The sequence below is a fragment of the Pleurodeles waltl genome, chromosome 6, assembly GCF_031143425.1.
Source record: "Pleurodeles waltl isolate 20211129_DDA chromosome 6, aPleWal1.hap1.20221129, whole genome shotgun sequence".
Taxonomy (NCBI): domain Eukaryota; kingdom Metazoa; phylum Chordata; class Amphibia; order Caudata; family Salamandridae; genus Pleurodeles; species Pleurodeles waltl.
In genome coordinates, this window is record NC_090445.1 from 1666033381 (window position 1) to 1666048556 (window position 15176).

At 41.3% G+C, this 15176-nt stretch overlaps 1 protein-coding gene across 1 annotated transcript in view; it reads left to right on the plus strand.

Moving 5' to 3' along the window:
- Positions 1-15176, plus strand: part of UBAC1 (UBA domain containing 1) — a 114082-nt gene that overhangs the window by 42308 nt on the left and 56598 nt on the right. The window contains exons 2-5 of the mRNA XM_069241638.1: positions 1509-1629; positions 2479-2552; positions 8127-8234; positions 8452-8554. Of these exons, the coding sequence (XP_069097739.1) occupies positions 1509-1629; positions 2479-2552; positions 8127-8234; positions 8452-8554 (406 nt within the window). The remainder of the gene's footprint in view (positions 1-1508; positions 1630-2478; positions 2553-8126; positions 8235-8451; positions 8555-15176) is intronic.

The window sequence follows — 15176 nt, forward strand, 5'->3', positions numbered from 1 at the left end:
GTTAAGGGCCTGGTAGCTCCCACAACAATAAAGTGTTACAAAAGCCATGTCAAAACAAGACACGCATTGATGAAACTAAAAGACTTATAAAAATATGTCAGATCAGTTGGCTTTGTCAGTGTTTGTTTATTTTCATGCTTCCCATAATCGTGTTGAAAATGGTTACACTAATTTTCCATTAGAAATATTTTTGGGAAATACTAGCATGCATCAACACATTTTACTAAATGACACTTCATTTGCATATAATCAGAGAGCATTCTGGGAGCATTATACTTAGCCTCTTAGCCTAAACTTTTCAAACGTGTGTACACATTTTTTTTTTTTTTTTTTTTTTTTTTGTACTGGAACCAACGTCAGTAGTGAAGTGTGACCTTAAAACATTTATTTGCAGCACGCACCCTAATAATGAAGGCTTTCAAATAATGAACCATAAATACAAGTTCGAACAGCATTATCTTTTGGAAACACATTACCTCAACTGCAGAGTGCCACTCTCTGTAAACAGGCAGCCAAAGGGTTTGTGCTGCAGGGGGTTGGGCCTACTTGTCCCAAGGACAAAGTAAACATAAAAACATGTTGCCCTTGACCCCAAACAAGATGTCCCGGGCGTCGGGCGATAGGAATTCCACATCCCTGAAGTATATATTTTAATAACATTATCTCAATGCAATCTGGATAGTGGGTGTAAAGCCTGAATCTTATTTGACGCTATACTTAACTTTCTTAAGAACAATAAAAAAAAACAAAGATCAGGGGTCTTAAAGGCCAATAAGTCTTTTGAAATCTGACTAACTTACTTTCTAAAGATTTTGCAAATAGTCTTACTTACTATTTCTGTTAATAATAATAATGCTTAAAGATCAAAGTGCCTTTTTACCTAGTAATCAGATTACAACTAACAAACATTTTGATAGAAGGTATTCAAACCTTTTTATTCATTGTGATTGTGGCATCTACCCCAACACTAATGTTAAGGCCTCTACTGGTTATCTTGAAGTCCTGTAGGAAGTATGTTTTTCAATAAGAGCTTCTGCCTCCCATGAGATGACTTTAAATTTTTTTGTGTGACTTTCTTCATCTGTGTAGTGGGAGATTTTTTTTTTTTTTTTTTTTGATAATCACTGCTGATAAACTGGACTATAATACTGGTCTAGACTCTGCTTAATTATAAAATGGATGTTGCACCTATTTACTGTATCTGAGCTGTAATTGCACCATAGGCTTGTAAAAAGTACCTTCGAGGCAAAACCTTTTGCTTAATGAACGTTTACCAAGAATAGATGTGCCACTTAATATTATTTTGAGTCTACTAAATATATTTTGATAAAACACTATCTTTTATTCCCGCAGCCTTGGAAGAAACATTCAATAGTGGTATTTTGTTTCTGAAAAAAAACTAATTACTAGCTGCAAAGTTCGTTTTTGCAACACCCTTACTTTGCTTCTGTCTTCTAAACTCCTTCAGATCTGTATTTTTTTATTTTTTATTTCTGTCTTTCGTGTAGTGTGTCCAAGGGAGTTTAGAAGACCCAAAGAGTGTCACTCATCATAAGCTGATACATGCAGCGTCTGAGCGAGTGCTATCTGACACGAAGACAGTGGTGGAGGAAAACATTCTGGATAAAGGTAGGTCGGCACTAAAAGTCTTTAATCGTCCTTCACCCAGAGTCTAAAGCGAATTATACTGAACAGTTGTGTAACAGAAAACATAATCAAATGAATGATCACCATTGATTCCAGAGTGTCTCAAATAATAAAATTACTTTGGATTGTTAACCCATGCCAACCCTCTTGTTCCACACTGGCCCTTTGTTCTGGACTCATTCCTATACAATCCAACACTCTGCTCAATTTTCCAGGTTATGAACTCTTGGTAAATGGTTTGCGAGCTGTGCCTTATGTAGATTTTCATGAAGACTGTGCCTTTTTGTTACATCTTGTAACACGGCATTCTTTAAATTGTGTTTTCCATGTACAGTAATATTGAATTGACGAGTAAAGTGTCTAGATTTGCAATGTCTGATTAATGTTTGTTCGCTGCAGGGCATAGGTATCTGTTTCCTTCTAATTTTCACTTAAAACCGTAGACTGTCTATTACATCATCACCTGGTTGCCCAGTCCCCCTTTTGACCTCTGCTTTCTAATTTCGCGGGCACAGTACATTTATATTTCAATGAGGGAATTTCATTATTCCTTAGTAAGAATGTTTGCAAGCATTGGTGTTCGTCGCTCTGTATTTTTGTTTTTGCATTATTTTAACTTTAATACCTGTCGTATTTACTGACTTATAGGCTGTTTTAAATCACATAAAGATATGTTTTTGTCGCAATATTGCTTGAAATATGTAATTGTTTTAAGTCTGTCTTTTTATTTACCAGTTTTTTTTTTATGTTTAAGGGAATTTGTCTGAAAAGTACAATTTATTTTCCCTACCTTTTCTATTATTATCCTTCTTATGTTTTTTTTAATGCCAGATGTCTTGTTGCTGATAAAAAAGCGGGCTCCCCCACCCCCTCCTAAAATGACTGAAGTCTCAGCAGAAGAAAAAGTAAGTTCATGGATCTTTTCTGTAATTGTTTAACAAAAGGTGCAAAATGTATCCTCCAGCTGTGCTTGTGTCCAGGAAGCAAGTTGAAGCATAAGAGCCTCTTGTATACTTATCACACTGTCCTCGAATCACAAGACAAATATAGATATTTAATGTTCAAGTATGAACTAATCCAGTCAACTGCTTACAACTCTGGTCAAATGTATTTAAAAACAATGTTTTAATTCTGATTGGTTAGAGCAGAGATTGAAAGCACCTGACAGTGTGAGCAACGCAGTCTTGGCACACCAGACTGTATGTCACTAAATTAAGCACATCATACAAACCTTTTTCATACCCTTTGCCTCAGCAAATTGTATTTCCCTATTGTGAACCTACAGATTTTTTGCTTGAATCTACATTAGGTGTTGGGCGCCTCCTGTCCTTTTTTGCCTCTGCACTCCTTTTCTGTTGTATGCATACCCGAGACCCTTTGCCACAGTACACCCACACTGGTGGCATGAGTGATGCTCGCATAGGTCACATGTACAAATGGGCTCCTCTTTATATGAAACTGCTCATTCAACATTGATTCACTGTATATCTGGATACAAGTGCAACTTTTAAAGTAGACCAGGAGTGAAATGTTTTTTTCCCTCCATTTGTTTCAAATGACATTTATGTTGGGCTTGGTCACCCTGAGACGCACTTGATCTATAGTCCTTTGTGGTTCTGGTGAGGAGTAAAAGTATATTTTAAGCACTCCCCTGGAGTAACACATAAGTACACTATTGCTGGGAGGTGTGTATGTAATTGTAGTAATTACTGCTAAATGCTTTCTAGATGTAAAAAATGCTACTTTTCCTCTGTCCGGCAGACCAATAGGCATCCTCCGGGGTGTGGGCAGTACTGAGGACCACAGTATAAAAGTATAGTCACCAGCTTATTACAAGCCTTTGTTCCATTTTTAGGACTGGCATTATCCAAGACCTTTTTAAATAAAAATAGGTACATGTTTTATAGGGGCTTTCATCCAGCCGCCTTCTTCCATTGGTCTTTTGTTGTCACACATTTTCTTTTGCCTACTACAGCATACAGCATGAGGCAATGGCTCAGCTATTGTACAACTTAATTGTGATTGACACCATTCATCTCTTTCACATGGAACACCGCTGCACACATGTAGTTCCCTTCAGTGCCAGGAACTACTAGTGCAGTTTGCGCTTTTTGAGACCTAATTTCTTTTTTGGTTTTAGTCACTTTTTTATTCTATATTGTTGAGGGTCCACTAGCTCACTCATAATACAGATTTACAAAGTGACAACACTAAACAAGCATTGACAAACCCATTAGGCTATCACCCATTCTTATTTCCATTTTTCAGTGCTTCTTTTACTATTAAGAACTGCTAATACCCACAGTCAGGCATTCCCGTTGCAGAGGATCTTCAATGCACCATGTACATTTGTAGGGGGCTCAGCTGTGCTCGGTATGGAAGGCTTGTAGTAGCTGCAGATAATCCAGAAGGACAGCAGCAGAAAGGAGCACACCAGCTCTCATTCTAGATCATAGCAAGTGTTGAGATCACAGATAAGGGAACAGAGCAGAAGAACAAATTGATTTGTATGTGCTAACTCAGAGGACCATTAAGACGTTATTTGGCACTTACGTAGCTCCCACTGAACATTATAAAAGCATAGTAGTGCCTTTGGTAGCCAGTGACGAGTTTCCAAACATCTCAGAGTTTTTAATTGAAGATTGGAGTGACCTGTGATAATGAGCATGGCTTTTCCTCTGATCAGTCTGAGAAATCGAAGGATAGTGATTTTTTTTTTTTTTCCTTTCTGCACATACCAGTCTTAGACATGCCAGCTGAAGTGATGAGACCCAGACAAAGTGATCCTGTGAAAATTAAGGTCCTTGGCTGCACCTCTATCAAAGATCTGAGGCTGACTTTTTTGACAATTAAAGTGGGGCTTTGTTGCCTAACATGGTAGGCTGAGTGTCTGTTGCACCTCAGGTTGTGCTGCTAAAGGACATAAGGAGGACACAGCTTTTTCAAAGGTTTATGCAATATCATATCCACCCAGGAGAAATAATATTATTGGTTTAGGGGAGTGGAAGCCCCACTCAGGCAACAATCATAATCCTTGTTTGGTGAACCATAAACATCATTAAATTAACCTGTGCTTAACCCTCTGGAAGCTTAGTACAAAAACAGTCAGGCTTAACTTGGAGACAATGCGTAGAATATTTATTCAGCACTCAAACAGTAACAGTATGAAAACACAACACAAGAAAAATTTTGAACCAATTTAAAATAATAGATTACATTTTAATAAATGAAAGGATACGAGAATAACAAAATTCCAATCAGTAGAACCAGAAATATTCACTTTAATGTTTTTAGTGTAAAATAGCTCTAAAAGGACAAAGCGCCATTCACGGTCATCTGGTTGCACTAGACTGCAGGAAAGTCACACGCTTAGGCTGACCGTGATACACAATACAAGTACCACCTTAGTCAGTTTGAAAAGTTCCCTTCCAAGACTGATGCATAGAGTTTTGTTTGCAGTGGCGGAAGCCAGGAGGAGGAAGCTGAGCGTTGCGGACGGTCATCTTTGTAGCGCAAGGTCGAGCATTTTGGACTACAGTGCCAAGCTCCGGTCAAGAGTCACGGACAGTCCTTGCTACAGCTTGATGATGGCAGTTATGGCGAGCTGCTGTTGCTGCAGCACGAAGTGCACATCTCGCATTGCCATGGACACTCATTGATGTGAAGAGCAGGTTTCACTGGTGCTTCACATTGTTGTTCGTCTTGGTCCGAAAAGGACGGTTTGCGGTCATGAGGATCCCAAATTTCAGGGTTTTCACTCCTTTCTAAGGGGTACACTTGGATGCCAGCCAAGGGCTCAAGACCCGGGGAGGCACCTCTTTGGGGATCAGGGACTCACTCCCACAGAGGTCAGCAGGGCTCAGACACCTCCAGTTGCAGAAGGTCAGTGGAGCATTTAAAGTCACTCCAGTTAGACCAGGATAATGGCAAGCAGGTCCAGGATTCCTTCTCAGGCAGCAGCAATGTGCTCCCTCTGTAACTTTCACAGTTCCAGGAATGTTCTGAAGAGTGTCTCTCAAGATCCAATATTTATCCCTTACGCCAGCCTTTGTGTGCGTAGGGGTTGAGAGGGACTCCCAGCATGTACGTCTGGAAAGTTCATTCCCTTCCGCTGTCTAGGCTCTAAACTGTCTGGGGTGACAAAAGGCAGGTCAGGCCTCGTGTCATGTTCCATTTTGTGTGGATATGACAAAGCCTGTTGACGTGTGAGTGAGGCAGGGAAAAGCACCACCCCAGTCATACTCTTAGGACGACCCATAGTGTCCACATCTACGTCGTCTGTCTGGAGTTAATACACCCAGGACACTTGTAGAGTGCTAAAATGGGTGGGACAAGAAAAAGCCAACTTCCTAAAATTGGCATATTCAGATATGTAACTTAAGCTTCGATATTGCTAGGAAATAGGATTTTAAATTAGTTAATTTGAGGGGATTGATTGGAAGGGAGGATGAGCAGAACATCAGAAATTATATCCACCTTAATGAAATGATAGAACCTAGTCACGTTAATAAAAACACATGTAAGCATATTAGCAATATTGTTACTCATTTGGGGAAAAAATCTACAACATGATGGACATCATACTTCTGGTCTTATACAAAAGCACACTTTAACATGCTGCTTTTTGAGTAATTTTAATCTCGGATTCTGTAAATGTCAGACTATCTTTAAAAAGTACATTTAACAATATTTGAAGTCTCATGTTTTTTAAATTTTGAAATGTATATATTTTCATAGTCCTCGTACAGGATTTAAACACTTATGTCGTACCCTCGGCAACTAATCAAAGCAGATTTGTTTTTTGTTTTTTTATTATTATTTTTTTTTTAGAATTATTTTTTTAAAATTTCTTTATGAAATGTGCATTATTAACATAATTGGTAATAACTGAAAACCAAGTCTAAAAATATAAGTCCCCAAGAAAGCAGTACCGTTACCTTTAGATTCAATGCACATGCAGACCGTTGTCTCTTTTAAAAAATTACCAGCCAAGGTTCGAGTTAGTGGTGCCTGTAAGGAATATTTTAGGAAATATTTGAGATTTGGATAAAAAAGACTGCTTACTCATTCACTTATGTTACTGAACTGGTGCCAGACGATGCACACATTTTTGAATATCAGTCCATCTGGCTAGCCTTAAGTTGTTGATGTTACAGTGAAATACGCCAACCGGCAAAATATGGCCTTCAGCCACTCAGTTCTCACCACAGTAGCTACCCTCCTAAGTCATTTTCCAGTGTCAAGTCTCTCTTCTGTGGGTGCTCCAGGCGCTTTCATAAAGGGTGTTGCCTTTCTATTTTATTGGCAGTTTGCTTGGAAATTTATCCTTCGCTGCTCTTTTTCACTCACTGTGACTTGTTAGTCATATAGTGCTGCTAGTGTGGATTTCCATCTGTTTTATGTGTTTCTGGCGTACTGCTGACACTGTAAAGGAAGCAAAATTAACATTTGGATAGTAATGGAAGGTCAGGGTTTCTGATGGAATGAATCTTATCTTTCTTACCAAGTTCAACAGCTATTGAGAAACAAAGTTGTTTAAGTAAAGTGCCTTTAGACAAATTTTAATTTGTGGAGATGATCCTTTCCAGAATGTCAAGTCAGCTTTGTAATAAGGTAATTGAGCTGTCTAATATTGCAGCTGGAGGTTTTTTACATTTATCAGTGTTTGTGCACATTTGGATGTTTTTTTAAAGCCAGCTACTGTATCCTGTAGGGATGATTCATAAATCAAGGTGGATGGTGTGACCCTTGTTATAGTTGAGATAAGAGCATCGGTGATGTTTTTCATTTGTGAGTGTTGGTAATTCCTGAACATCATGCGGATTCCAGATAAGATTTAGAGATTCAACAGGAACTTAACCCCTATTGATCGATTAAATGTCACCACACGTGCATGTGAAAAACACTTTACAAGCTGCAGTTGTCTGTGATTCCTCACAGGCTTAAAATAAAGTCATCTAATTTGGTTTAAACATCATCGCACTTGTCTTTCATAAAGCAATTTGTCACTATGAGGCAAGTTGCAGTATACCATGGTGACATGGTCCCCAGCTCTCCCCCTGCAAAAAGGAGGTGGACGATGTAACTTTTTATGGGTGAGCACAAAGTGCTCTGTTCATTCTGTAATCTCTTTGGGCTTCAAACCACGCCCATGCCACGTCAGTCACTTACATTGGTTCGTGGGCTTGCCTTTTAAAATCCACTTGCTTTAATTTGTGAAAGGCATGCATACTCATGCCTTTTCCGGTGTTTAGCTCACCTACACAGCACCGGTAAAGTACCAAAAACATACAAGGCTTGATGTTTTCAGCCTGGAGTCCGGACTACTTTATCTGTTTACTTTCCATGCAGCGTTTTCTTCTTTTCTTTTTTTTTGCTTTTTTTTTTTTTTTTTTTGCTTTACGACGCTAATAGCTCTAACTCGAACAAATGCGAGACCCGTTGCATTGAAAATGCTTGTTTGTTTTTCTTGCTGATAGAGGAAACAAGAGCAGAAAGCACCCGATAAAGAGGCTATTGTCAAAGCAACGACTGGCCTTTCATCCCATAATGCAGACAGGACTGTCGCCCATCACAACATGAGAGACGTAAGTCAGAATCTTTTTACTTCACAGTTTATGGCACAGTAGAATTCTATTTCAAATGCTATTCCTCATGATGGACTTTGAATGTGAAATGGTTGGAGCTATAACTACAGCAGGCTACAGCCCGAATTAGACAAAGCAATGTAGCACAATTATTTTTCTGAAAGACCTACCCTTTGTTGTTGCCTTTATCAGTGTTGTGATTGTTTTATTTTTACAGTTCCAGACTGAGCTGAGGAAGATTTTAGTATCCCTTATTGAAGTTGCTCAAAAGTTACTAGCACTGAACCCCGATGCTGTTGAACTGTTCAGGAAGGCAAATGGTATGAGCACCTCCTATGTTTGTGTTTAATTGCGTTTAATTACGTTTGTTGGTCCTTGCCTTCTAACCTAAGCCCTTTTTTCACAGAACGCACCAAAATAAATTCTTAATATAAATCAACATAGCTGCATAGAAGAGAATGGGGACAGTGCAAAACATACTGCAGTGGAATTTGCAAAGTATTTAGTTCACTATGAATGTATTACCATAAAGGTCTCTAGGAAATGCCCTCAATTAGAGAGTTACTTTAAATTACCTGAGCCTCAGATTTGATCCATGCTATCAAATGATAAATGATTAGTAGAAAATGCCACAGCTCGTCTCTATGCTGCAGCCAAATCCGGTGCTCTGCTTTGGTTATATAACTTCAAAGGTAGCTGTGGATAACTATTTAATGGGGCAACCAAGTGGTGGCGGCGGAACTGGGCACACATGAGACTGTGATCAACTTGCCAACAGACTGGAGTGGCAGGCTCAAGCGTTGTAGCTGCCAGCAATGAAAAAAACAATTTTCAATCAAAAGGGCTTGGTTTGGGAAGGTGGAGTTTCTTGATTCGCTAAGGCCTTGATAATGTGTTCTAAGGATTAGTTCACGTTTGACTAGTGTTAGGACATCTGGGTGTGTATGGAGGTAATTGTTGTGGAGAGGTCTATTATGGTGTTAGTTTACTTCTAATTGTGTTACTCTGCTCCTGTCTCCCTCATAAGTCATTACTTTATTAGTTCTGCCCTTGCCTTCAGAAATGGGAACTTTGCTACCTACCCCAAATAAACTAAGGGCAACCTGCCTCTGGGCCCATCTCACCCCCTCCATCTGAACACAACTTTAGACTTCCTATCTCAGCAGTTCTTCTCTGGATTCACAAGCCAATGGCAGTATTTCTTACAGTAACCTGGCTCCATTCTGCATCTGGGACAGATATTGCTGGAGCCCTGCCTTCCAGATACTACATTCATAACAAAGATCGAGAAAACAAGAAGGGTGGAGGAATCAAAATTATTCTTAAAGCAGAGTTTGGCCGCCATATTCAACCTCTCCAACTTCCGTACTTCAGAGGTTTGTCATTTGCCATTTCCTTCTCCCCAACAGTCACTTTCTCAGGAGCCCTATTATATATGCCACCTAAACTAAGTGCAACATTTCTCAAAGCCCTTCCTGAAGTGATTGCGATCCTAGCCAGTACCAGAGCGAATTTCTCCATACTAGCTGACTTTAACCTCCATTTGGAAGAACTGGCAAGTACGCAATTCTCTGGCATTCTACAAGATCTTTTGGCCTTTCAGTTGTGCTAAAGAGTTCCCTGACCGACTCACGAGAAAGGTCAACTCTCCGACCCTATCTTTTCCAACAATATTATGTTAAAAGTCCAAGACCCTTTTACAGTCGATTGGTCAGATCATCTGATGACCCTGTTTACTTTGAACACTCTTATTCCTCTTTTAAACCTAAACACAAACCAACCACCCGGAAAGACCGTTCTTGGTCAAAACTGCCTCTTGATACCTAGAAACAGACCCTTGACAATTCTAGACCTATCTTAGGCCCAGCGTACAGCGTATGATAAGATCTCCCTGTGGATTATATCCACTTTGGACCATGTTATTCTCCCCCCAAAAACTCACAATAGAAGAGCAAAAGATAAATCTGCACTCAATAGATTCCTAACCTCCAAACATTGAAACAAGAAAGTATAAAAGCTGAAAGGTTCTGTAGAGAGAGGACTTTGAGGAGACAAGTATACAGAAATACCGTGACACCAACCATTGGAATCACCGGTCTTCGTCTCCCTCGACTCTTCCCCCCCTCCCCCTCAAAGCCCCCCCCCCCCCCAGCACCCTGGCTGTGCAACTATCTCGCAAGATTGTTTCAGATCAAAATTCTGAAAATCTCTAATCTTTTCAAAAGTTTTCAGAAACGGGCACCTTCAGTCACAAGGAAGGCCCATCAGTTATGATCCAGCCCACTCTCACAACTTTGCTATCTTGACACTAGATACGTTTTTATACATCAAGAGTAAAATTAAATCGGGCTCTCCGAATGACCCAGACTCATTACGTATCATAGCTAAAATAGCTGACCAGCTACTTCCCATCTTCCTCAGAATTTTCAAACATCTCCCTACTTGCAGGATTAGTCCCCATGGTGTGGAAACGTGAGGGTTAAAGCGTTATTTTTAAAACAAAAAATGATCCTGGAGCTTCTTGATCTAGGAAACTATCTTCCGAACTCTCTCCTCCCTGCGATAAGTAAAATACTAGAAAAACATGTCAACCTGATTCTGTCTGAATTCCTAGAAAACATGACATCCTGCACCTCACACAGACAGGATTTGGACCTCACCACGGTATGGAGACTGCTCGTCTGGCAGTGGTAGAAAAAGCCAAAATGCTGCTGTCTGTAGCTGTCATCTTCCTAGATCTCAGCTCAGCGTTTGACTTGATAAACCACAATGTCCATACTAAGACTACCGAACGTTGGGATCTCAGGATTTGCCCTTTCCTGGCCCAAGTCCTTCCATGAAACTAGATTCCTCAGGTCTTTGAAGGAGGTCAGAATCCCTTTCTCTTGAATGTGGAGTACCTAAGGGCTCTTCTTTGTGTCCTACTCTCTTTAATGTCTACATGAGACCATTTTCAGATATCGTCCAGCCCTTTGGGATCTCAATAACGTCCTACGCAGATGATACCCAATTGGTCTTTCCCCGTATCCAGATCCAAAACTTCTCCCCCTCCTTTGGTCCCTGCCGGGAGATAGTTGCAAATGGATGAGTAACTCTTGCCTCAAACTAAATCGAGACCAAACGAAGCTCATGATTTAAGGCAACAATCTCAATTCTTCCTTGAGCCTCAGCTGGTCATCCCCCACCTTTAAACCGTTATTAAGAGTCTAGGAATGTGGCTAGATAAATCTTTTAATTTCAACACTGTCGCAGTAAAGCTTGCAGCCACCTGCTATAGCATACTTAAAATGCTTCGAAAAGTCCTCTTACTTCAAAAAGGCTGGTGGTCCAGGCTCTTATTTTCTCCCGCCTCTCTCTATATCTGGGTGCCCCACTAGCCACAATTAGGAACCTGCAGTTTATACAAAGTTCTGCTCCTTGGCTTCCGCACAATTTGCCTAGACCTCACTTTGCCCAACAAGCCTTGCGTTCCCTTCACTAGCTTCCAATGGCTGATAGGATCAAATTTAAATCACTCTGCATTGCCTTTAGTGCACTCCTTGATGAAGGGCCTCTGGTCTCTTGCACCTTACTATCTCCCTATCACCCCAGAAGAATTGTGTTTATCTATGGCACATTTGGCTACAGTCCCAAAAGTTAGAAGGGCAAAGTATGGCGGGTGCTCCCTCGCTTATAATGTGGCCAAACTTTGGAGCACTCTCCCTCATGCTCTGAGATCAATTGAAAAGGAACTCCCTTTTCAAAAACTGTTAAAGACATGGATCTTCTACAACAGCTCCCTCTAATCCCCCAATCTATTCTGTGCTGCACGTACAGCACTGGGATGCCTATGGGTAGCCATGTGCTCTTTAAGTGCTTTACAGAACAGAATACAATGAAGTGCAGCAGTGTAGCTTCAAATAACTGACCTGGAAGGCTCAGTCCGAGTAGTAAGATTGACACATTGTCTGTTCTCGGTCTTTACTTTCTGAGAGTTTGGGAAAGGCGACATATAGCTCACCACTGTGGAGCAGTAACCTTGAACAATACACAAAGATAGCAACAAACAAAAGGCATTCTTATTAGCTAGCGGAGGTGTGAGTGTAACAGATGGCACATTTCTGTCAACCAAAGTTTACACCTGCACACCGCCCACTTCCAACTTATAATAAGCCAAGAACGGGAAAGCCTCAGTCGCCACTCTTATCCACACAGTAAGACCCTCAGCCTGTGTCTAGTAAGAGGCTTCACTTCCCTTGTATTTATTTGAACTCTACATCTGCTGCTTAACACTTCATAAAGGTTGAGTTGGTCCTTCTACCACAGAGAAGTCATTTCATTTATGCACTTCCTGTGTGGACCATATTCCTCAAACAAAATATCACAAAGGCGGAAACGTTCCTGCTAATGTCCATTGAATAATGCTTTTTTTCTTTTCAAAATAAAGGATCTTGGGGCAAAAAGCAAGGAAGATCTATGAACCTCAAGGGTGACAAACTTCCACCCAAGGTCTATTTCTACTGTGCCTTGAAAGATTATAAAATAAAAAGGTGAGGCAACTGGAGATTATACTTTTACATACAGACAAAGGTGATTTCCACTTAGAAGAAAAACTTAAATGAGTTACTCACTTTGGAAAACCTCTGTTAGGGTTTAAATGTGGTCTTGTTTAATATGGAGAGAACAAAGTGTCTAGCTTTCAGGAATCCTCTCATAAATCACCCATCAAATTCATTTTCTCCAGTGCTCCTTGGGGTTTCCAGGAAAGATGTGATTTGTGAGCAATTGGACTCCCTTGGTTGAAGTATCCAAAGGCCACTGCGATCACCAAACCCAGTTCACAGTACTGGGCCTGCTAGGCATTTCACACCTTGCCTGAAACAACGCATAGTGATAATACTAGCCCTTCAAAATGGAGCCTTTTCTAGACGCATGTATTGTACTAGCCAGATGTTGAAATAAACCCTGCTTTTCACTCCTAAAAGTTTCGTTTCCAGCAGCTAGATGGAGTTTATTCAGAATTAACAGAGATCCGACTACAGATCAATAGTGGCCAGGAGTAAGGTTAAACACCCACTCTTTAGCAGACACCAACTTTCAAAAGACAGTATCTAATGATTTCTGGGAGCCACCAGAATTACTTAGGGCTTGAAATCTGAAACTAGGTATTTGGAGCAGTTGAGATCTGCCCTGAGACACTACCACCCATTGATCTGGGCCACCAAATGCACTGATGCCAGCACCAACAGAAGAAAATAAATCTTTGCCATTGTGAAAGATTTAATTTCACCATCGTCTTCCTCCAACTCGATCACTCCGTTGCATGACCTCTGCAACAATTTCTCAATTCTAAAGCAACCAAATCACTGCCATTTACAGCAACTTCATGTTGCCACCGTACCTGGCAGACCTCCCGATCTTATTCAAAGAACCATTGCTAACCACACGGCCTGTCATTACTGGAGAAGAAATGGCTGCCACCCTGAAGTCCATCCACTTGGTGACCCCATCGTACCCCTGCCCCCACCACCCCTGCTCCAGAGGACTGCAGCTAATCAGCGCTATGCTCGCAACCATTCTTCATGCTTCCACCTCTTCTGCAGTCTTTCCAGATGCTTGGAAACACACAGCTGTCCTCCCATTGCTGAAGAAACCCTCTGCATACCATTCAAAGCTTGCCAACTATGGGCCAATATCCCTGTTACAATTCCAGACCAAGATCTTAGAGAAAATCATCAATAGACACCTCGCTGAATACCTCAACAGCACTCAGTCATGGTTCAGACAGGACCACAGCACAGAAACTTGCCCTCACCCCACTGCCACGCATGACATTCACATGACTCTAAACAGAGGCTACACAGAGGCCCTTGTCCTCCTGGACATCTCAGCACCATTTGACAGTCTCCCAACCAATCTGCATCCAGCGCCCACACAACATCGAAATCCAAGGGCATGCAAAGCGATGAATCTACTCCTCCTGACTGTAAGGAACTACCCGGCTTGGCATCATGCACCTCGGACGCCCTCAACCTCATATGTGGAGTTCCAAAAAGATCTTCCCTGAGCCCGACCCTCTTCAATACATACATCATCTGTTCTTGTGATATAAATGTTCTCCCCTATGCAGACGACAGGCAACTTGTTCGGATCAAGTTCAATGTCTGCATGACTGAAATTGGCACTGGGTGAAGACCAGCTCTCTAAATTGTGCTCTTCGGGAAAAGCACAACAGTGGTACTCCACCTAGTGGTCATCAGAGCTAGGACTGTCAGCGCCCACCACCCACACCAAGAACCTTGGAATCCTCATCAACAGTAAACTAGGCATGACAACCTAAGTCAGTGCTGTTGCCGCTTCATGCTTCTATACTCTGAAGATGCTGAGGAAGATTTTCAAATGGCTCTGAATAACCACCCCTGAAAACAGTCATTCGCACCTTTGTCACAAGCAACCTGGACCACAGGAACACCCTTCCTGTCAAAATCAACAAAAAACTCACAAGAAGGCTGCAGACTATTCAAAACTGGGCAGCCAGAATCACTCTCAACCTCTGGCGCCACATTCGTATCACACCACACCTGGAGGAGATCCACTGGCTCCCCATTCACAAACCAGCACAATTAAGACTCCTCCCCCACACTTTCAAGGCACTACATAACATTGGCCTAGCAATCGCATTTGTTTTCGCAAACCTTCCAGACCCCTCCACTTGTCCAGACTCCTCCTTGCACAAATCCCACACATACAGAAAAGCAGATCCGGTGGTCCAGCCTTCTGCTTCGCTCCTAAAGCATGGAACGACCTACTGCTACACGGAAAAGCCTCCTCCCCACTTCTTGAATTCCACAAGAAGCTGAAGATCTAGCTTTTGAAGTAATCCCACCATGCCCTAAGGGTGCGTAGACGCACACCTGCTCAGCGCCTGGTGATAGTGCCCTGTACAAATCTTCATAACATAAT